Raw genomic sequence first — 22219 nt, forward strand, 5'->3', positions numbered from 1 at the left:
GGTTCCCTCAGCAGTTTGCTCTCCGGCAGCAGCTGGGCTCTCATGCGGGGAGTTGTAGAGATGACGTCTTCCTTGTACGTAAGGGTGACGTGGGCTAGAAGTTGACCTGCAGGCAGCTGGTGGCCAGAGCAGTGGAAATGAGGAGAGGGGCTCAGGGGGAGGAAGGAGAGCAGACACCAGATGGTCTGGCTCCCTGGTAGCTGTGTGCAAGCTGCGGTCCATCAGGTTCAAACACACATTGTGCTTTGAAAGCCTCAGAGTCAACAGGAAGGAAAGCAAAGGCATGAATAGGTGGCACCAAATTCAGGGTCCTGGTCACCCCTTCAAGAAGGGGTGACGTGGAAGGCTCTATGGGAGGCTGGTGGGTGCTGTGTTGGTCTTGCTCTGTTTTGTGAATGGTGTGGTGGGCACAGGCCCTTGTTTTGTGTCTGGTTGTGAAACCGCACGCTTCTTTTTTTTCTTTTCTTTTTTTTTTTTTTTTTATTTCNCGCACACTTCTGTCCACAGTGCCCTTCTATCGGGGCCCCTCATTTTATGATCACAGATGATAGTAAACAAAACAGGATATTAAGGAGAATCTGTGCTCCTCGGAACCTTTCAGGGATTATTTTTTCTAGATAACCGTATTTTCTAGATAGGTAAAGTTTTGCCTTTTTAATGTCCAAAATAGTTTTAAAATTTTTGGGTGTACATTTTGCTTACATTGTCTATATTTCCTCCTTCCTTCATAATAAAGGTTATTGCACAAGATGTTTTTCATGACTCAGGGCTCTAATTGATGCATATCAGTGACCTTGTCAGGTTTGTATACTTTACAGATGCTCTCAAGCTGTTGCACTGAGTGGCAGTTTTCAGAACCCCAGGAGACCCCACAATAAGGGTTTTTGTATGTGCGTGTGTCCGTGTGTATTATGTCTGCCTTTCTGTTTAAGCACATGTTCATTCGTGCTTAAGGTCTGCTTCCTGCATTCGGGAATCTCTTTCAGTTACATGAGTTAATGGGAAACTTTTTCTCCCCGTGCTAAAATCTGCTGGAGTCTTGTTATAATTGAGAGTGAGACACAGCGAGCCCAGCCAGGCTTGCGAGTCCCCCCTCCTCCACGTGAATGAAGGGCTGGACACGTTAGGGTGAGGGGCCCCTATGTGACCTTTGCTCTCAGCTTCCCGGGGCTCTCACTTCCTCACTGGCTCTCGCCTGTGCGTTCTGGGTGGACAGTGCCTCACAGTAGCTGACTTGTGGAGAGCCCACAGCCAGGGGCAGAGTCGGCCCAGGTCTCCAGCGGTTGTCCCGTCTCGGATTAAGAGGTGTCTTCTGTCACCTTCTGGAGGATCATCGGACAGCTTAACATCTCTCTAACCCTGGGCGAGTCAGCAGATATTAAGCTCTCTGACCAGGAGGCCTTTCTAGAGGTGACCCTTGGGGAGGATGAGCTTCTTCACCTTGGCCCGGGTAGTCCGTTCAAGGCCTGTCTGAGGGGCCAGAAATGGAGCAGCACGGTGAGCGTTACTCGTTACCTGGAAGGAAATTGTTCCAAGTGCCTCGCGTGTTTGTGACTGAACCCAGATGCAGGGCTGTGCTCTGTGATCCTGCACCTGAACACTGACAGGATTGGACCCCCACTGAGTCAGGTTCTGTGGTACATTTTGCAGCACGCCCCTGAAAACGTTTGTGTCCCTTGCCAGACGCGTTGTTGACTCCTTGTGAAGAAAGTTTGTGCATCATAACCTAGAGTTCGATGGAAAATGTCACAGTTGTCAGGGTCTTGAGTAAATTTTACCTTTAGGCTTTGTTCAGTTCATTAAGCTAAATATGCTTGTGGTCAAAATGGTTGAAACCTGCGTTTGATTAAAATCTTTAAAATTAAAAATCTGTTGGGGTGTGTGGCCGTGTGGCCCCGTCCACACCTCGCCCATCCTCCCGTTTCCAGATGCCTAGCGTGTCCCGGCGGAGATTGAAAGACCCTTGGGGGCCACCTGTCAGCCCCGGTTGGGGAAGTGGGGCCCGTGGGGAGGCCGGAGGCCTGGTCCTTCCCCCCCAGGTCCCGCCCTGCCACTGCCCTCTCCTGCGGTAGGAGGGGCCACAGAAGACTGGCCCTGCGCACGTCTCCCTGGGGGAGGTGGGCAGCCCCCGGCGACTGTGCAGCACCTGAGCTCGCCCCTGGGGGCAGTGCCGGGATGCCCTACTGAAAAACAGGAAAGAAAAAAAATGTCACCTGGCATCACGTGCCGTACATACTGCAGCCTCTCTGGAGCTCCTTGCCACGCCTTGAAGACAGCACACTTTGTAGGACAGAGTTCTTCGGGTATCTCATGAATGGCCCTGGCTCCCGAGTTACGCCTGCTTTCCTTCTGCAGTGCCCTGTCTGTCTTCTGCAAGTATAAACAGCGCACCCTTTCAGCACAGGATCTCAGTCTCAGCAGTTATCCAAAGCAAGAAAGTTGTCATGAAGAAAATTCATGACAATTATTAGTCTTTTCTGATGGACAAGGCACTGTTCTCTATAGTTTGTCATCTCTTTTAAAAGCAGGTGGGAGGTTAAGTGCCTCCTTATGTTTCCAGGAGTCTAGATTTAGCTCAGTCTAGGACATTTTCATGATTTGTTTGCTTGTTTTGGTGAGAAATGTCTCATAAATTTGGAATATCTAAAAGCTTATTATGCTTTTATATCTAACCTTCTGTATGTCTAAATGAAAGTTAAAAGTTGTGAACTGTTTTCTGCCATCTTTGGTTCTCGAAAGATCTACATGTCTTAGGGCTCCTAGGTGGCTCAGTCAGTTAAACGTTGACTCTTGGTTTCGGCTCAGATCACAATCTCATGCATCGTGAGTTCGGGCCACACTGGGATATTCTCTCTCTCTCTCTCTCTCTCTCTCCTTCCCCTCCTCCCTCTCTCTCTCCCCTTCCCCTCCTCCCTCTTTCTCTCTCTGTCCCTCCCCCACTCTTTGTTTCCCTCTCGAAACAAACTTTAAGAAACAAAAAGATTTGTGTGGCTCACATTTGATTTATAATGAACAGAAACCAAACATGAGCAGGTAGTAGAAATCAACCTGTCTCAGCTCACCAGACAGTGGCTCTGGTGATCTCGTTTGCATTTGAAAGCGAGTGCTCTTGAATCTGCACTGTTATTTGTGGGAGTATTTTCTTGCATGCTTTCTAAGTTGAGCTAACAATTGGACCTTTTTTATTTTCTTATAAATCAGTATGCTTTGTCTCAAACAAAGGTGACACTGAAGTGTGTGTTCAGTCACTGAGATTTAGTTCGTACGATTGCCTTTGTGTGATGTCTGTGGTACCGATCACTTTGCTCTTGTCCCTCCCTCTAGGCTTCTAGTCAGCGCCTCGCAGGATGGCAAACTGATCATCTGGGACAGCTACACCACAAACAAGGTAAGAGCTACGTGGGGCCCCTCCCGGAAAACTGACTCTGCTCACTTGCGTAAAAGCTCTAACACAGGACAGGGAGGGGCCGTGGTGCTTTTTGTTTTCAGCGTGGCGCCAGATCACACGGCTAGCATGTGTCACTAGTCTCTGTGTAGATTGTTACCTGCTTACAGGGCAGGTGGGAGGTTGAGTGCCTTCTGAATGGCTCTGAGAGACCCTGGGTTCCAGGTTCAGCTTAGCCTGGGGAATTTCGTGTTTTATTTAAAAATGTAAAACTTCAGCTTTTCATTTAGTTATTAGTTTTTACAAGAGATAACCTGAAAGGCAGTATACCCTGAAGTATAATAAAATTATTTTAAAAATTTAATCCAGGTTTGTGCTAAATGAGAAAGTGCTGTCACTGGGTCCAAACATGTGAAAAGATCAGACTCAGTCGTATTTTACTGGGGATCCTAAGTGTGCACAGACCATTACAGTATTTATAACAGATCTGTCTGAAGCTCAGGGAGGTCTGTGGCAAGAGTAATTACAATGTTTAGTTTGGTTACTTCGCTAAAAACATTTTGTAAATCAATTTATAGCCATTTTGACACACCAGTGAAATGTTTTAACATCAAGTTTGGACTAGGAGGCTCTAAAGCTGTTCCTTAAGTGCACACCTAACTGTAGATTGTGACCTTATTAAGGCTGCAGATTAAATTGGTGTGCAGCAGTGGGTTTCTAATGAAATTAGTACTTCACTGACTGGCCACGCATATAAATTATTTTCAAAATATTGTTGGCGATTGTTTTGCTCTGACACCTTCTGTGCACTGAGAGTTGAAGACTAGAAGTAGAACCCTGGAGTCCACAGTTAATGTTGTTGAACTTGAGCATGTCTGCATCATCTGTGTTCTGTCGTTTAGGTGCACGCCATCCCTCTGCGTTCCTCGTGGGTCATGACCTGTGCATATGCCCCTTCTGGGAACTATGTGGCCTGCGGTGGCCTGGATAACATTTGCTCCATTTACAATCTGAAAACTCGTGAAGGGAACGTGCGTGTGAGCCGTGAGCTGGCCGGACACACAGGTACCTGTCGTCGTCAGTAACCTCAGAGTTGCAGGCGGTGGTTGCGTTGGAGCTTTGGACACTCACCTCCTGTCAGTAATCATTCAGTGAGATTGGTTGTAATGGCCAAAAACACTGTGCAAATGAAATCAAAGACAGGCTCTCCTATGCCTTTACCATTAAGAAACCTTGGGACTGAAGCTGCTGTGGCATCCTGGTTTCAAAGATTGCAGGGACCTCAGTCACTGCCTTAGTAGCATGGTTTGATTTTATATTAACACAGTTCAACTGTTACCTGCTTCTAAACCATCCTGTGTCTTAAGTGCCTTTCTACAGGGGTTTCCTAATCTAAGCTTGCATGTGTATCCACGTGTGTACACATGCACACGTGCACGCACATACTTGTCCGGACTGGTCATCTTAACGTACTCAATGCCAGCCAGCTCGCTCTCTTGTTGAATAGAGTGCCGAGCACAGCCGGCTTTAAGAGTAAGGTGGTATAGTATTTGCCAAGGTCAATTTACCCTGCAACACTTGTTATTAATAACAAAAGGCAGAGTATTTCTGGTCTATTCCTAATATTTTACTTATATTTTCAGTTCTCAAAATTATACCCTGCGAGGCTCATCTATTTTACATGCAACTAAAGAAACGCTCTTAATGGACAGGAGTAAAGACCACTGCTTTCGACTGTCATTAAGCCTTCTGTTAAATTGATTTCAGTCAGATAAAATTATGTCCTTTCTCCTTTTTTTTTTTTAAATTTGTATGACTTTTTGTTGAAGTGTAATTAACATACAGTGGTGTTAGTTTCAAGTGGTCAAAGTAATTATTCAGCAATTCTGTACGTTACTCCGTGCTCGTCATGAGNCTGTCCTGCGTTATCTGCTGCCCTCCGGGCGCTTGGGGGTGATTCCTTCTTGATTTTCTAACTTCTTAAGGTAGAAACTTAGATCGTTTTCAAATATAAGCACTTGAACCTGTAAATTTCCCTCTAAACATAGCTTTAGCTGTATTCTAAGTATCTTTAAAACATTTCTGATCATTTCTTTGATTTGTGGGTTACTTAAAAGCATGTTGCTTAATTTTCAAGTAGCTGGAATTTTCTTAGATAACTTATTAGTGATTTATAATTAAATTCCATTATGTTCAGAGAACATATTCTGCTCATTTCAGTTCTTTTCAATTTATTGGGACTGGTTTGTAAAGGAACAGATAGTCTGTCACAGTGGCCACGCTGCATGCACTTGGAAGCCGAGTCTGTTCTGCAGGCGCTGGGCAGTGTTCTCAGGGCGCTCATTAAGCAAGACTTCTGAGTCAGAATTCTTGATACTGTTCAAATCTTCTATATCTTTATTTCTCTATATTTCTGAGACAGGATTTTTTTTTTTTTTAATGTTTATTTATTTTGAGAGACAGCAAGAGAGGGAGAGAAAGAATCCCAAGCAGGCCCTGCGCTGTTAGTGCAGAGCCTGACGTGGGGCTCGAACCCACGAACCATGAGATCATGACCTGAGTGGAAATCGAGTTGGATGCTTAACCAACTGAACCACCCAGACGCCCCTGAGAGAGGATGTTAAAGTCTCTGATTATGGGTTTACCTCTTTCTCCCTTTAATTCTGTCAGTTTTTGCTTCGTGTATGTTGAGCTCTGTTAGTAGAAGTATGTTCATTTATGTTGTCACGTCTTCCTGATGAGTTGATCCTCGTATCATGATGAAATGTCCCTTTTCCTCCCAGAATATTCTTTGTTGTAAGTCTACTTCATTGGATTTGAATAGTCACTCCAGATTTCTGTTTATTGTTTCTGTATGGTTTTTTCCCATCCATTTTCTTTCAACATGACCGTATCTTTATAAATAGAGTCTGTTATAGACAGCTTACCTTGGGTCTTGCTTTTATCTGTTCTAAAGGTTTCTGCCTGTTCACTGGCTTGGGGTTCATTTTGGTGTTGCATCCTGTCGGTGTAGTTGAATTTAGCTGTCACGCCACCACCTGCTTTGCTTTCCTGCCTTCTTTTTGGTTAGAATTCTAACCCAAATTCTTAGAATCCTAGCTGAGCTTACCTGTTGGCCTGTTTAGTCTCCTCTTTGCATTAATTTTGAGTGGTTTATTTAGGGATTACAATGTACCTTCATAATCTTTCATGGTCCATTTGGAGTTAATATTGTATCAATTCATATAAAATTCAAGAACCTTGCAGACACAAAGGCCCATTTTTCTGCGCTTCTTCATTCTAACATTTCATAGCTGTTACCTCGATGTACCCCCGTGATACATCGTTCTGCTTTCTCCTTTACATGTTCTTTGCTGCTTGAAGAGATTTGAATTGTTATTTAGATTTTCTCAGTATTTACCATCTCAAGTTGCTCCTTCCTTCCTGAGGATGGAAGGGAGGGTTCCCTTCAGCTTGATCATTTGTTTTAGGGTTTCCTACAGTTAGTGGAGGTCTGCTAGCAGGGATTACTCTCTGTTTTCACTTATCTGAAAGTATCTGTTTTCCTTCATTTTTTTTTTTAAATGTTTTATTTATCTCTAGGAGAGAGAGAGAGAGAGAGACAGCGTGAGCAGGGGAGGGTCAGAGAGAGAGGGAGTCACAGACTCTGAAACAGGCTCCAGGCTCCGAGCTGGCAGTCAGCACAGAGCCCGACGCGGGGCTCGAACCCATGAACCGCGAGATCATGACCTGAGCGAAAGTCGGACGCTTAACCGACTAAGCCACCCAGGCGCCCCTGTTTTCCTTCATTTTTAAAAAAAATATTTTTCTTAATATTTATTTCTGGGAGAGCGCAAACGGGCGGGGCAGAGATAGGGGGACAGAGGATCCCAAGCGGCCTCTGTGGTGACAGCAGAGAGCCTGATGTGGAGCTCGAACCCACGAACCACAAGATCATGACCTAGCCAAAGTTGCACGCTCCACCAACCGAGCTGGCCGGGCGCCCCAGTTTTCCTTCATCTTAAAGAGTCTGTTTGCCAGATGTATTGGTTTCTGGGGCTGATAGTTTTATCTTTTAGCACTTTAAAGATTTTTCTTTGTTTTGTGGCCATGTGACTGTGTTGTGCCTCTGTGTGGTTTTTCTCTGTACTTTCTGTGCTTCAGCATCTTGAATCTATAAGGTTTTCACTTTTACTAAATTTGGAACATTTTAGGTCATGTCCTCAAGTACGTTTTCTGTTCTGTAGTCTCCTCTCCTTTTGCTCTCAGGTTTGGTCCTTTCAGATCTATCCTCAGGCTCATGTGACTGTTGTCACCTCAAGTATTCTGACTACCCAGCAACCTGTGTGTATCCGATGTTGTTTTTAGGTTGTAGAATTTTTGTTTGCTTCTTAAAAAATAGTTCTTGTTTTTCTGCTGAGATTTCCTTTTTATTTATTACACGCACATTTGGTATCCTTCCTCACAGTTCTGAGAGCGGCCTTCAGAATTGTGTCTGCCACTTCAGCAGCTAAGCCTTTTGAGGCTGGTCTAGATGACTCTTTGCAGTTTGGGTGACATTTTCCTCTCTATTAGTACGTCTGGTCATTGTGAATTGTATCCTGGACGTCGTGAAGTGTTGGCTGCGGGGACTGCACTCTTGTGTCCTGTCCGGCAGCAGCGGAAGCCTCGTCGTCCTTGTCACACGTCAGCCAGGCCGTGTGGTGCCTGCTCTCTGCCCGTGTGGTTCAGATACCGGCTTTGGGCGCTGAGGGCTCCTCTTCTGTGGCTTTCTCCTTTCTAGGTTTTCTTCTTTCACATTTCAGCTGTGGTTGCCCACAAATCTGTCCACTGGCTATTCAAGAAGGTTGGACACACATCTTACCCACATGGTGTCAAGGATGAGGACCTGCCATAGAAACAGGCCCCGCGGTGCCTTTCTTTTCTTCCAGGCATGGGCTCCTCTTTGTTCTGTCTGCTTCTGCTTCCTGGGCCCTTAGGTGTTTATTTGTTGTAAAGATTTTATTTTTAAGGAATCTCCACACCCAGTGTGGGGCTCAAACTCGCAACCCTGAGATCTAGAGCTTCCTGCTCCGCCCACTAGGCCCGCCAGGCGCCCCTGTCTGTTTTTTGTCCAGAGCTCATCGTAGTTTTCTGTGGGAGAGTTGCTCCCGTGGACAGAGCCGCTGCCCCGCTGCAGGAAGCCACGCAGCCACCTGCCTGGTCCTCGTGAGCCGCGTGCATCTGTCCAGTGCGCACGCCTCAGAAGTCACTTCGTTTTCAGCTTGATGAACTTCCAACACTTAAAAGCATACACCCTTGGGGCACCTGGGCAGCTCAGTCACTTAAGGGTCTGAGTCTTGGTTTCAGCTCAGGTCATGATCTCTTGGTTTGTGAATTCAAGTCCCATGTCAGGCTCTGTAATGACAGTGCGGAGCCTGCTTGGGGTTCATGCTCGCTCTCTCAATCTCTCTCTCTCTCTCTCTCTCTCTCTCTCTCTCTCAAAAATAAATGAACCTTAAAAAAATACATTCTTACAGTTCATTAGTCTCTATAATCAGATTCATGATACTGACTTCCATTTAAACTTAACGATTTAGATATTTTAACACTGTGTTTGTTGAAACAAAAAACAAAATTTGTATTAGAGAAAATACTTAAATTTTTATTTCCTTCATAGATCATGAGGTTTTATTTCCTGGGAGTTGAGTGGTTTCCTAAGCATTTGGCTGCTTAAGAGTATGTATAACTTACTCATATATACTCAATATAGGTGAAATCTGATAAGCTTAAATAGTCTTGTTTGAGGCACCTGGGTGGCCCTGTCAGTTAAGTGTCCAACTTTGGCTCAGATCGTGATCTCCCAGTTCAGGAGTTCGAACCCATCAGGCTCTTGCTGACAGCTCAGAGCCTGGAACCTGCTTTGGATTCTGTGTCTCCTTCTTCTGTGCCCCACACCACTTTCTCTCTTTCTCTCTCTCTCTCTCTCTCTCTCTCTCCATCAAAAATGAATAAACTTCGGGCTTCTGGGTGGCTCAGTTGGTTTAAGCTTCCAACTTCAGCTCAGGTCATGATCTTGTGGTCGGTGAGTTTGAGCCCCGTGTTGGGCTCTGTGCTGACAGCTCAGAGCCTGGAGCCTGCTTCGAATTCTGTGTCTCCCTCCCTCCCTGCCCCTCTCCCACTAGTACTCTGTCTCTCTTGCTCTCAAAAATAAACATTAAAAATTTTTTTTATAATGAAGAAACTTAAAAGAATTTTAAATAGTCTTGTTTATTTCAGAGGTTACAGGTGTGATCCTTTAGTGGATTCAACACACTTGAGGGTTTGCTGTCTTGGTCGTGTGTTAGGCTTGAGTGTCCGTGTGATCAGTGTGGGGTTCATCACTTAACGATGCCTCTCTCTGGCCTGAGCCTTATGTTGAGAACTCTTGACTAAGCCATGGTTGGGACATTTTCTTGTAGAATCTTAGAAACTTGGCTGCACAAAACACACCTGTGAGCGCTGTTGCCAGCAGGCGTGCTTGTAAATCTTCCGAGTCATGTCTGAGGGTCCAGGGGCAATCCGTGCACTCAGCTTCAGGGATAAGGCTCTGAGGAATCAGTTGTGTGCTGTTGTTGCCGTGAAATAGAAGGGCCCACGTGGAACAAACAAAGTTCTCTCTCTAGAGTCAGTTACAGGGTTTGGAAACTTTCTGACGGTACTTCAGAGAGAAACCGCAGATGGTATTTGGTCTTCCAGAGTAAAGATGCCCTTTGGAAATGGCCACCGGACAGAATTCACAGTGATTGAGATGAGACTGTGAACTGCATTCCCTGTGAACACATCTGAAGGAGTTTCTGAGGGGCTTGGTCTTCATCTGATTCCCGGCTCTGGCCTTCACCTTCACGTTTGCCTGCCGTTGGGGACTGTGAACCCTCCTGACCCTTCTCTGGTGTTTCCTTACTTCCACGTCTTCACGTTACTTCGTATATCTTCTTTCCCTTTTTAGCAAACTTCTTGAATACTGTGCTCTCACTGTTGTCTCTGCTCTCCGGCGGCCACGCGTCCCGCAGTGTGGCAAGGGAGGCTCTTCCTCCAGCTTCGGGCGGGAACGTGCTCCCTCCCAGAGCAGAAGCTGGTGCTGTGTGGTCCCCTGGGGTGCAGCTTTCTGCATGTGTTCACTGTAGAAATTTGGGGAAATACCTTGAAACTCTCTTCTTTTGTGTGTTTTCTGTAAAGTGTTTATTTTTGACAGGCTGAGATACAGGGCACGAGCAGGGGAGGGGCAGAGAGAGAGACACAGAATGTGAAGCAGGCTCCAGGCTCTGAGCTGTCAGCACAGAGCCCAACACGGGGCTCGAACCCATGAATCGTGAGATCATGACCTGAGCCGGTCGGATGCTTAACAGGCTGAGCCCCCCAGGTGTCCCCTCTTCTTTTGTGTTTCTCACCTATAATCTCCCCCAGAACCATGATGTTTCTGAAGAGTTGAGTTCAGCGTGTGCCGATGTGCCCCATTGCTGGATGCCTGGGCAGTTCCCAGTTGGTCAGCAGTGTGAATGTTCTTGCAGGTGAATGATCCCTCAAGCCTGTAGCCATATTCTTGGGATAAATTACCTTAGCCGGGCCTTCTGGTCTCGGGGTCCACATGGGTCACTTTTCTGCACACATTGGTTCTCTCGGTCATGCTCTCTCCGGGTCGGCACCTTCTCCCAACGCAGAAGTAAGTGTGTCCGCTTCTCTGGCAACAGATTCCCAGCTGGCGGCACATCCTGCCAGCGCGTCCTGCCTCTGTCCAGTCCTTAAGACAGCACACCCTGGTCTCCCCCGTCGTCCTTGACCCAAAGACCTGTTCTCTGCACTGCCTTAGGTCAAGCCTCCTCTCTGGACTGTGTGGCACCCTTGTCCCTGCACCAGACTGTCCCCCAGCATGTCCTGACACTGCCATTGTGGGTCCGTGAGGCGTAAGGGGACACTCTTGTGCCTTTGCACATACAGATTTGGCACCCATGTTTGTTGGGGTCTGTTTTCCCAGCCCTTCTATAAGGCTCCCAAAAGACAGCAGCACCACTGGCTGGTCCCTGTGTGGCCCTGAGGAGGGTGTGGTCTTCACCTGAGTCAGCCACGCCCCCACACCTCTGGTGGGGGCCGTGTTCACGCGAGGTAACCCCCCCTGCAACACACACACACACACACACACACACACACACACACACACACTTCCATCTGGTGGGAGCCGTGTTCACCTGAGGTAACCCTCACCACACACGTGTGCGTGCACTCACACACCTGGTGAGCTTCATCTTCACGCGAGGTGACTCTGTACCCGCCACGTGTGTGTACACAAGCAGCCCTGTCAGGACATTTATTCGTTCTTCAGTTTCAAAGATGGTAACTGCATTAGTCATTCAGGACTTTGTGCCCAGACGGTTCCGTCCCCCCGGCAGTTCTCTGGGATCGTCCCTCGTCGAAGGGGAGACAGTAGCGCGTCAGGGAACTCGGTGCTGGTCAGCCCCCATGGGACACTTGAGCTGCTCATTTGTGATTTCCACGCCCACGTTCTGAAGCTGCTGACTGTGCCCAGCCAGGTGGCTCCTAGGAAGCCGTCCTGGCGTCCGAGTTCATGGAGCGCCTTTGGGCCCTCTACGGACTGGCGCCGCGGTGCCACTGCCGCGCTCACGGGCCTTAGGTCGGGCTGATTGTATTAGACAGGCTCCATCACAGTGCTGTTGACACTTGTTAGCCTCGTTCCAGCTTTTCTTTGTGGAGGAAAAATAAATTTATAAAAAGCAGAATACTTACTGGTTATCGTTTCTTCCTCTCAATGTGCAAATACAAAGAGGACCAAGAATTGAGTTTTCAGGTTGTGAGTAGGCAGTCCTGACTTTGTTTAATTACAGGTAATATTTGTGTATGTTTTGGAAGCTCAAGAGTATGGAAAGTTAGGAAAGGAGCGTGGAACACCGTCCTTCCCGGCACCGCCTCCTGCCCTGCTCTGCACTCGCTGGCTCTTAGTCTTTTTTTTTTTTTTTTAATGTTTTATTTATTTTTGAGAGAGAGAGAGAGACAGCGTGAGCAGGGGAGGGTCAGAGAGAGAAGAGAGAGGGAGGACAGGCTCCAGGCTCTGAACTAGCTGTCAGCACAGAGCCCGACGCGGGGCTCGAACCCATGAACCGTGAGATCGTGACCTGAGCCAAAGTCGGACGCTCAACCGACTGAGCCTCCCAGGCGCCCCTGGCTGGCTCTTCGTCTTAAGTGTTTCGTGGCTTCCTGGTGCCACCTCGTGTTTCGTAAATGGGACCGTTTCCCACAGCCTTCCTGGCTCCTAATGGCTGATGTCTGCTGGTCATCCGAGGCCCTGAAGAGGCCCCATCACGTTACGAGCTGACAGGCTGGCATCCCGTCTCTGGTTCTCGGGGTGGGAAGCTCATGGGCTCCGCCTGGCTGGACCACAACCTGTGTGATGCACCAGGTGGACAGGGGCCGTCTTGGAGGCCGTGTTTCTTTGGGCCTTGACCTACGTGTGCCCTGCCTGGCCCTGCACGGGACCGTGATGGTGCCGAGTCTCCATTACCCTTCTCTCCTGACTTCAGACAGGCTGAGGCTGTGGTGGTGCAGCGTGCGGGCCACCTCACAGGACGGGGTTGGACACCCGGGGCTGGCTTCCGGAAGGGAGGGCTGTTTGAATTGACTTGAGCGATGGAAGAGTGCACCGAGAAGCAAATGCTGTTCTTGGAGAGTAACTTGGGCAGAGCCTCAGCAGCACGGGGGCCCGGGACCTGGGGGTGCACTGAGCAACTGGGGGCCAAGGTCAAATGCACAGTGTGGTTTTGTTATCAGATGATCTTTCCACATAGGCCACTCCTCTCCTAGCTGGGCATTGATTTCACCTGTGGGTCCCTGGCGTCCCTCTCAACAGACATGACATAGCCTCTGAGAAGTGCTTGGCCACACGTTCTTTTCTTTTCTCTTTTTTAATGTTTATTTATTTTGAGAGGGAGGGAGGGAGAGGGAGAGAGATTGAGAATCCCAAGCAGGCTACACGCTCAACGCGGAGCCTAACTTGGGGCTTGGTCTCAAGACCGTGATGAGGTCACTACCTGAGCCAAAACCAAGAGCTGGTCACTTACCTGACTGAGCTACTCAGGTGCCCCCACACATCCTTTTCTAGGCACATAGCTGATATTTAAAACTCGTCATCTGGGGGCACCTGGGGGCCTCAGTTGGTTAAGCATCCAACTTAGGCTCAGGCCATGATCTCGCTGCTCATGAGTTCGAGTCCCACGTTGGGCTCTGCTGACGGCTCACTTTACTCGGGGCCTGGAGCTGCTTCAGATTCTGTCTCTATCTCTCTGCCCCTCCTCCGCTCACTCGTGGGCTCTCCTTCTCTCTCTTCTCAAATATAAATAAGCATTAAAAAATTGTCATTTACATTTTGGTAATATTTCTCAGATAAGTGCTTTGTTTTCCCTGTATTCTTATATTTTCCACACCCAAACTGTTCCATGGGTTTCTTTGTGTATATTTTGTTTTTAATTTTACCAGTTTGCACAGCACCACACAGGGCGCTCACGTGGACTGGGAGGGAACGCTCTGGGGCACATGTGCAGGGGTGTCCCATCCTCACACGAGTGGCTGTGCTGCTGCACCCCGTGTGACTGCCTGACGGGCACACGCCTTCCGGAGAACAGAATTATAAATTGTGGTCCACAGAGCTAATTAAGTAGAAATCCTCATGTGTAGGTACTGAAAAATTGATTTTCTGTTTGACCTTTCCTCATACATAGCGGATCAAGGTTGGGGATCTCAGTGCCCCCCACTAGTGTCCCAGCCTCAGCACCGCAGCTCTGCCTCGCCTCCCACACACTCAGGCACCATACAGCCATTTCCATGCCAACTTCCGTACTCTAGCTGGCATCCTCTAGAAAACTCCACTGCCCCGCTTGGTGCCCCAATTCTGGCTGTGCCTTCCTGGAGGATTCAGGAGGCCTCTCTGCACATCACCCTTTTGCATTCCTTCCCTAACGTGCACACATCGTCTCTCCCTCCTGGCGTGGGTGAGGTCACCCACTGCAGGAAGGAGAGAAACACCCCTCTGATCATGGATATGTTCCAGGTGCCCACAGGGCTGCCCTCCAGGGGCCAGAGTAAGTTCTTGTGGGATGAGTGGGTGAGTGAGCAGAAAGGGAGCCCCTGTCCCCACATGCGGCCCAGAGGAGAGGCACAGAGACAGCAAGTGTGTTCACCGCACCGGAGTGCCCGTGTGCAGGGCAGGGAGCTCATGGCCTCTCCTCCGGGTTGGCATCCACTCCTCCCGGCCTCTGGGCTGTTTCACCTTGTTCGCCATTACCGCATGTGGGGTGGGGCCGGGGTGTGGCCAGCGTGAGGCATCGGCCTCCCCTGGATGTGGAACTTCCAGGTGTATCCATCCTGCCAGTGGGTTTTCTACTTACAGGACCTTAGAACTGGGGACGGGGCTGGCAGATCGGGGTCATCATCTGGCTTGTTTTCCAGGTTACCTGTCCTGCTGCCGCTTCCTGGATGACAATCAGATCGTCACCAGCTCTGGGGACACCACCTGGTGAGCACCTGCACGCCCTGCCTTTCTCACACTGCTCACCTTAGATGTGTAGGAAGTCAGAGCTTGGCATTAACTAGGCCATCTTTTATTAGTTTGAAGTGGCCATGAGGCATCGAACACAAATGCACGAGTGATGAGTGAGTTCGTCGTTCTCTTGATAAATTTTGAACTTCAGAGTTAATATTGAGCAACGAAGGATGGACTCATAGACATCGAAGCTACGGCTGTATGTGACACGCCTGCTTTTCTTTCCCCTGCGCACACTCCATCTGGATGACAGTCGGCAGCCCTTTGGGGCAGCGGGTCCCCTTGCTGAGCACTGTGTCATTGTGGACTGTGAGCAGCGCTAAGGGCAGGGGCTCCCATTTCAAGTGGACTGTCTCAGACCACCTCAGTTCGAGCTTTTACCATACAGTTAGAAACCCACTTAAGTAACCTCTAGAACTTTTTCATTTGTGGCACCAGAGCATACAATGGAAACGAACATGAGCCATTTTACACTTTGGCCGGCCGTGGGGGCTTTTCCGGGCTTTTCAGACACAGCGTGGCCGCACACCCTACACTGGGTCCTGGCTCCTGTATCCAGCTTGGCCTGTTTATGAGGTGGCCTTTTTGTATAAATCGTATAGGTTCCACAAAAGATAATCTAGCCTGTCGTAATTTTTTGGGAGAATTTATTTATTTATTTTTAATTTTTTTTAATGTTTTATTTATTTCTGAGAGAGAGAGAGAGCGAACAGGCAAGGGTCAGAGAGAGAGAGAGACACAGAATTTGAAGCAGGCTCCAGCCTCTACCTGTCAGCACAGAGCCCAATGCGGGGCTCGAACCCACGAACATGAGATCATGACCTGAGCCGAAGTCGGACGCTTAACTGACTGAGCCACCGAGGCGCCCCTGGAAGAATTTCTTTGTTAGAAGATACTTTGTTAAAGCTGAAGGCCTGGACATGACTTACTTGCTGTAGCCCCTCAGGCCCTAGCAAGGAAACTCCCTCACGGTCTACATGTAAATGGTGTAAATGGATTTGCACCTGAGCCAGGTTTTCTGGGGACTGGAGTGAGCTGAGCAGCTTTCAGTGGTATTGCTTCCTGGGGCTTAGAGCACAGAAGCAGCTCATGCTCTGCTCACGACGCGGTCCGCGTCTCACCTTTATGCCCCTTAAATACTGCTCCTCGACATCGACAGGACACCAAACTCAGGGACTCTCCCGTTTGTGTCTCCATGGAAGGGCTGTGGGACCCGGGCCTTGCTCTGAGCCATTTGTGGACCTGGCGTTGTCTCCATGTCCTAGCCCGTGGCAGCCCAGAGGGCAGCGAGCTGGCTGCGGCAGATCCGTCCTCTGCCCTGTATGGGGCACTGTCCAGGAGCCACTGCTGCTGCTTGCGAGCCCACACGGGGCGCAGGTCACTGGCTTCCCCTTGCTGGTGTTTGAGTTGGTGAGGAGATAACGGCTGCTGCAAAGCCTATGGCAAACATTCTCATCTGTGTTTTGTTTGCTCGCTTGGTCTCCCTTCCAGACAAAGCCCCGTTACAGCATTTAGATTTGTCCTCAGTAAGAGCACAGAGGTTTACTGTGGTCCTGGGGGGTGTGAAGGACAGTTTGTCACGTGACTGCTTGTCTGACAAAGTGAAGTGACTGCTTGTCGTGTGTTCCTACCGCAGTGCTCTGTGGGACATCGAGACCGGCCAGCAGACGACCACATTCACTGGACACACTGGGGATGTTATGAGCCTTTCTCTCGCCCCTGACACCAGACTGTTTGTCTCTGGTGCTTGTGATGCTTCAGCCAAACTCTGGGATGTGCGAGAAGGCATGTGCCGGCAAACTTTCACCGGCCACGAGTCTGACATCAATGCTATCTGTGTGAGTTGGGGGTTCAGCTGTGGGTCGGGGTCCCCTGCCAGCTGTTAGCCAGTTAGATTACTTTCTGTGTACTGCAGAGCACCATTAAGTTTTAAAATGTTTCCAGGAGCAGATGTTGTCTTTTCTATGTAACTATAACCTGATTTGCAGAACTCCCCGTAGGAAGCTTAGGTGGGATGTGGCGTGCGTCCTTGTGAATCCAGCTGATTCTGTGCTGACTGGTCATCGCACGGACATTGGCGATGGGCCTGGTGGGTGCTGGGACCGACCTGCTCCCGGCCCTGGGGCGAGCCCGTGAGCGGTACCCTGGGCTCCTATTTGGGAGGCAGACAAGGCAGTGGTTAACCCGGTCAGCACAGCCTCTCACAAGTAGGGAGAGAGGGCAGAGGCTGAACCTTGAGCAGGAACCTTCCACCCTCCGCGCCCTCTCTGTAGTTGGGGCACAGCCAACTGAAGGAGCCTTCCCTTTGCCAGGTCACCCTGACGTGGGGAGGGTGGTATCTGGTGGGGGCTGGGCACCCCTTCCCCACTTTCCTCCACGAGGCTCGTCCCTCAGGGGCGACCACGCGCTTCCTGCTTCCTTGGACAACAGTTGACCATGCAGTGAAGGCTGCTCTTTGGGGAAGACCGCCGCTGTGTCCGCCCCAGTACCAACACCCTGGCGTCCAGATGCCCAGGCAGCTGCCGCTCCGCCGCCCTGTGTCTCCAGAGTCTGGCCCCTGCTGACCTTGCCCTCCTGTGCGGGCAGCAGCCCTGCTGTGGGGAGGTCCTCTTTCCACTACTTCTCTTTGTGCATTTGCGTACTTGCTTTCTCTTTCTAGTTCTTTCCAAATGGCAACGCGTTTGCCACTGGCTCGGATGATGCTACCTGCAGGCTGTTCGACCTTCGCGCGGATCAGGAGCTCATGACTTACTCCCATGACAACATCATCTGTGGGATCACCTCGGTGTCCTTCTCTAAGAGTGGGCGCCTGCTCCTCGCGGGGTACGACGACTTCAACTGCAACGTGTGGGACGCGCTGAAGGCCGACAGAGCAGGTGGGTGCTCGCTGGGCCTCCTGGGCCTCCCCTCCTCGGCACTCAGGGCCCAACTTTGAGGACGGACCTGACTGGCAGAGGCTGAAATGTTCAGGTTTCTGCACCTCGTGCTGGTAAGAAGCATGCTGTGCCCGAGTCCACCTGCTTGCCCTGTGCTGTGGCCCAGTGGAAGGACGCTGTCAGGCCAGGGTATCTGCACTGGGCTCTCTGGGTACCTGGAGCTCTCCCTGCACACACTGTGTGGGGTGCACGGGAACCTCCACGGTCGGCGGGACAGGGCGAACTGCTGGGTCCTTGAGGGCCTTGCCTTGCTTTCTCTCCCCACCTGCTGTATGTGGTGGAACCGTGTCATCTACGTGTGGAGCACAGGCTTGGGCAGGTCTAAAGTCTGAAGTTCACGTATCAGAGGCAAGTGTGTGGTTGTCAGGTGCATTAAAATACAAGTTGTACGGGGTTGCCTGACTGGCTTAGTCGGTAGAGTGTGTGACTCTTGATCTTGTGGTTGTGAGTTCAAGCCCCATGTTGAGTGTAAAGATTACTTAAAAATAAAATCTCTTTTAAAAAATTAGAAAATAAAACACAAATTGTACAAATGATGAGAAACATCCTGTATTAAACATGGACGGTCAGGCAGCTGGACTGACTTGACACTTTCAGAATCTTTCAACTCAGTTAATCTTGGCAGGGGGAGGAAGGGAGCATGACGTGGGGTCTTCTCGGGGGTCTTACCTTGACGTCCCACTTTCTGATGGATCTTTACCCACCCTGGGCTGAACTCGCCTCCTGCGCCTCCCCACCTCCACCACCTGCTCCCTCTTGCATACTTCTAGCTCCCGCTGCCTCTGTCCCAACAGTTTTCTGGGTCTGGTGCCACAGCAGAGGACACTGATCCATTGAGCTGAGGCTGTCTCTTCACTCAGCTGTGACACTAAGGAGTATAGGAAATGGACACAGGTTCTTTGAAATGAGCCATCAGAGTCTTCTGATCAGACATGGAATCTTCTGGATGATAATTATTATATTTTAATGTTTATCTTTGAAAAAGAGATAGAGCACCTTTAGGGAAGGGGCAGAGAGAGGGGGACACAGAATCCAGAGCAGGCTCCAGGCTCCAGGCTCCGAGCTCTCAGCACAGACCCTGATGCAGGGCTCGAACCTGCAAACTGTGAGATCATGAATTGAGCCAAAGTCAGAGGGTTAACGGACTGAGCCACCCAGGCGGCCCTGGCTGATAAATAGCCAAACCCAGATTACTGAGTGTCAGCAGAGGCGTGTCTCCCTGTGGGGTCAGCACGGAGTTCCTGTGTGACATCCCATCAGCCCTCCCTTTTGCATCTCTTTCTGGCTTTCTGTGTTTTGTGCCCTGGGCGAGGCTCCAGGGATTACAAACAGAAGATCAGCCCACAGGCTTACACTCTTGGGTTCTAGGTGCCCTGAGATTGGAATGGTTGGATTTTTCTTTCTTGTGATTTATATTTCACTTTTTAAGATTTTTTTTTTTTTTTTTAATCCTTATTTATTTATTTTGAGATGGGGTGGGAAGGGGGCAGAGAGAGAATCTCAAGCAGGCTCCATGCTCAGCGCAGAGCCTGACACGGGGCTAGATCTCACGAACATGAGATCGTGATCTGAGCTGAAATCAAGAGTTAGATGCTCAACCGACTGAGCCATCCAGGTGCCCTTATATTTTCATTTTTTGTTTAAGCTTCTTACCATAGTGAATATATTCAGAAGTTGGTGCGAGAGGTCCTGAGTTACTCACTATGTGTGTCTGTACTTTTTTATTGTGTATGTTCCTTGCCGTCACGGCTACCTTCATAACACACTTGCTACAGGAGCTCCGGTGGCTCTCGTGTGTCAGGACTTGCTGTGGCTGGAGGGTGTCCGTGTTGGTTTTCAGAGAGGAGTCTGTTGTGCTGTACTCGCGTTGGACGAGAGTGGTTTCTCTGCCTCCTGGTGTCCTTTCCTGCCATTGGGGCCTTGCAGGGGCTGGGCCTCGGGGTTCTGGGTCTGCCTCCACGTGTGGCCCTGCCACCCAGCCCTGCATAGCGTCACCGTGTCACCCCCAGGTGGGGCACCTCTGGGTCCTGGAGTGATTGGGCTGTCATCTGCTCTCAGGTGTCTTGGCCGGGCATGACAACCGCGTCAGCTGCCTGGGGGTGACTGACGACGGGATGGCCGTGGCGACAGGGTCCTGGGACAGCTTCCTCAAGATCTGGAACTGACGTCGACAGGTAATGCGACAGCCCAGCTACCTCCCCTGCATGCGCGTCGCGTCTACCTGTTTCTCAGGGCACATAGGATTGCACAGCTGCTGGGTTGGTTCTGTGTAGGGCTGGCCTGGAACTGTGCTGAGGGGAGCGGCACATCCGCCGGAAGCGACGTGCCCTGAGGGTGGACGGGCAGGGCGCTAGGAAGAGCGGGAGCAGTGAGCAGCCATGTTCTCTGTTTACGTGGCTTTAAACTCTGTTTAAACTAGCAGGTGGACGTCGTGGCGACTGGAAGACCATTCCAACCTTGAAGTGTGACAGTGATAGCATTTCCTATCCACCCCTACTAACGTGGACGCCTGCACCCCCTCAGAACTTCAAAAGGGCAAGACCTTTTCCTTCACTTATTGCTGAAACCAAGAGCACAATTCCCATTAAGAGAAGAATCTCTGTGCTGTAAACTAAAACAAAATTGTGCATTCCTTCCGGGACCATTGTCTTTGTTTTCTTTTTTGTCTGGAATGAATTTACAAGGAAATACTATAATAAACATGTTAACCAGAAGGTAAACTTGAGTGTAATTGTGAGACAGACACACCTTTTCACTAGTTCATTTGGATTTTAGGTCAGTGACCCTATTTTGTGCTGTTCACGCAAAACAAGTTGAGGATTTTATCTTGTAACTGGTTCTAAATTTCAGGTTGTGTTTGTAACAGGATTTTGCAAACATTCATATTTCCTTTTTACAATATATTCCTTTATGTTCAGTGGTTAAACAGAGGAAGAGGATCTGGTGCAGCCTCTCTGAAGTTGTTAATGATGTAAACTGAGTCCCTCGTTTTTTATTTTCTGTCCTGTGTCACGTAATTGTTACGCACAAACACGGCATCGAAAGGAAGACGCTAACGAGGAAAGGAAGCAAGCACGTGCTGTGATGGTCCTGAACGCGTGACGAAAAGTCCCCTCCGGTTAGGCACCTTTTCCTGCCCGCCCGTCCCCCCGCCTTCTCCGTTCGGTTCCTAGTCTCACCTTGGGTTTCCTTGTGAAGTCGGAGGGAAGTTCACGATAATAGCCTAACACTACCCTGCGCCCCGCCCCCAGCCGTCAGGAACCTCCGTTTTCAAGAGAGGCGCCCCGTCCTGTGCTTGGATAGTCAGTCAATTCTTTGTGTATGAAACCATGTACAAATCAATGTTTTGAAAATAATGATCTCAAACTTTCTAAGTTAAATTTTAAAAAATTTGATCGTTTGCCATATTGGGTGGGTTTACTCTTAGAATCGCATGCTGTAGAAATGCTCAAAAGTGCATATAGGACTCAGTCCTTAGATGTTCTTTTTCTTTTAAGAAATAACCTCTTTCAAGTTGTAACCATCGCAGCTCTGTCCACTTCTTGCTGCCATTCTGTGCGCCGGAAGCAGTACAGCGAGCAGCCCCTCGCGCTTGGGTAGCAGGATGAGTCACTGTTTGCTTTCTTTCTTTAAAAAAAAAAAAAAAGTCCTGTTGCAAATGATCGCTGTTGGATTCGGGGTGGGGGGAGCAGGGAGTAGAGACCCGGCCTTCCTCCGCCAGCCCCTCCTGGCCTGTCTCTGCCGTGGGACCAGCCTTCTGCCTCTGAGGCAGGTCATTCTGTAACACCCATACCTCCCTGGTCCCGCTGGAGGCCGCCCCCTGTGCCCGGGCCGCCCCGCGGCGGCGGCGGGGGCTTCTCTCTGTCTTGTTTGCGCAGCGTCCTGTACGGAACTGTGCTGTGACGCGCAGCAGGCCCGGGGCTGGCGGGGAGGATAAACACAAGCCCTCCTTCCTTTCCATCGACACCTCTGTAAGAGCTCTCTGCACCCTGTGCCCTCACTGTATTTAATTTTAAAGTCAGTGTATTGCAAGGAGGCTGGATGCAAGATAGATACTATATTAAACTGTACTGTTATTTAAGATGTAATAAAGCAGTTTGACATGAGGGACTTGGGTGTGGCTGCTTCTTTGCCAGGCTGTTTGGGTTCATGACGGCAGCCGTCTTCCCCGGGCCGCCCTACTCGGTGAGGCGTGGTCGTGTGGTCAGTGGCGTGGCCGCCCGCTTGTCTGCCATGCCTCTTGTCCCCCTTGCCGAGAGCCCCTGAGAGGAGGGTCGGGTCCTCGGCCCGGCCCCTCAGCATGCGTGGCGTCTCATCTGCTGGGCCTGAGGCCCTTCCCTCCTCCTCCCTCTG

The 22219-nt window shown here is 49.7% G+C and overlaps 1 protein-coding gene across 3 annotated transcripts in view; it reads left to right on the forward strand.

Annotated features, from left to right (window-relative positions):
* GNB1 (G protein subunit beta 1) overlaps positions 1–21972 on the forward strand; it is an 85239-nt gene extending 63267 nt beyond the window's left edge. For 2 of the 3 annotated variants that reach the window (XM_077763898.1, XM_077763899.1), the window contains 7 exons: positions 3325–3388; positions 4288–4450; positions 14837–14903; positions 16567–16768; positions 17590–17806; positions 19925–20040; positions 20286–21972. In XM_077763898.1, coding sequence (XP_077620024.1) covers positions 3325–3388; positions 4288–4450; positions 14837–14903; positions 16567–16768; positions 17590–17806; positions 19925–20031 — 820 coding nt within the window. In that variant the 3' untranslated portion in view covers positions 20032–20040; positions 20286–21972. The remainder of the gene's footprint in view (positions 1–3324; positions 3389–4287; positions 4451–14836; positions 14904–16566; positions 16769–17589; positions 17807–19924; positions 20041–20285) is intronic. The other variant, XM_077763900.1, reaches the window with a different exon arrangement.
* Positions 21973–22219: the final 247 nt, after the last annotated feature.

This window comes from Crocuta crocuta, unplaced genomic scaffold (genome assembly GCF_008692635.1).
Source record: "Crocuta crocuta isolate KB4526 unplaced genomic scaffold, BGI_CrCroc_1.0 scaffold13, whole genome shotgun sequence".
Lineage (NCBI taxonomy): Eukaryota > Metazoa > Chordata > Mammalia > Carnivora > Hyaenidae > Crocuta > Crocuta crocuta.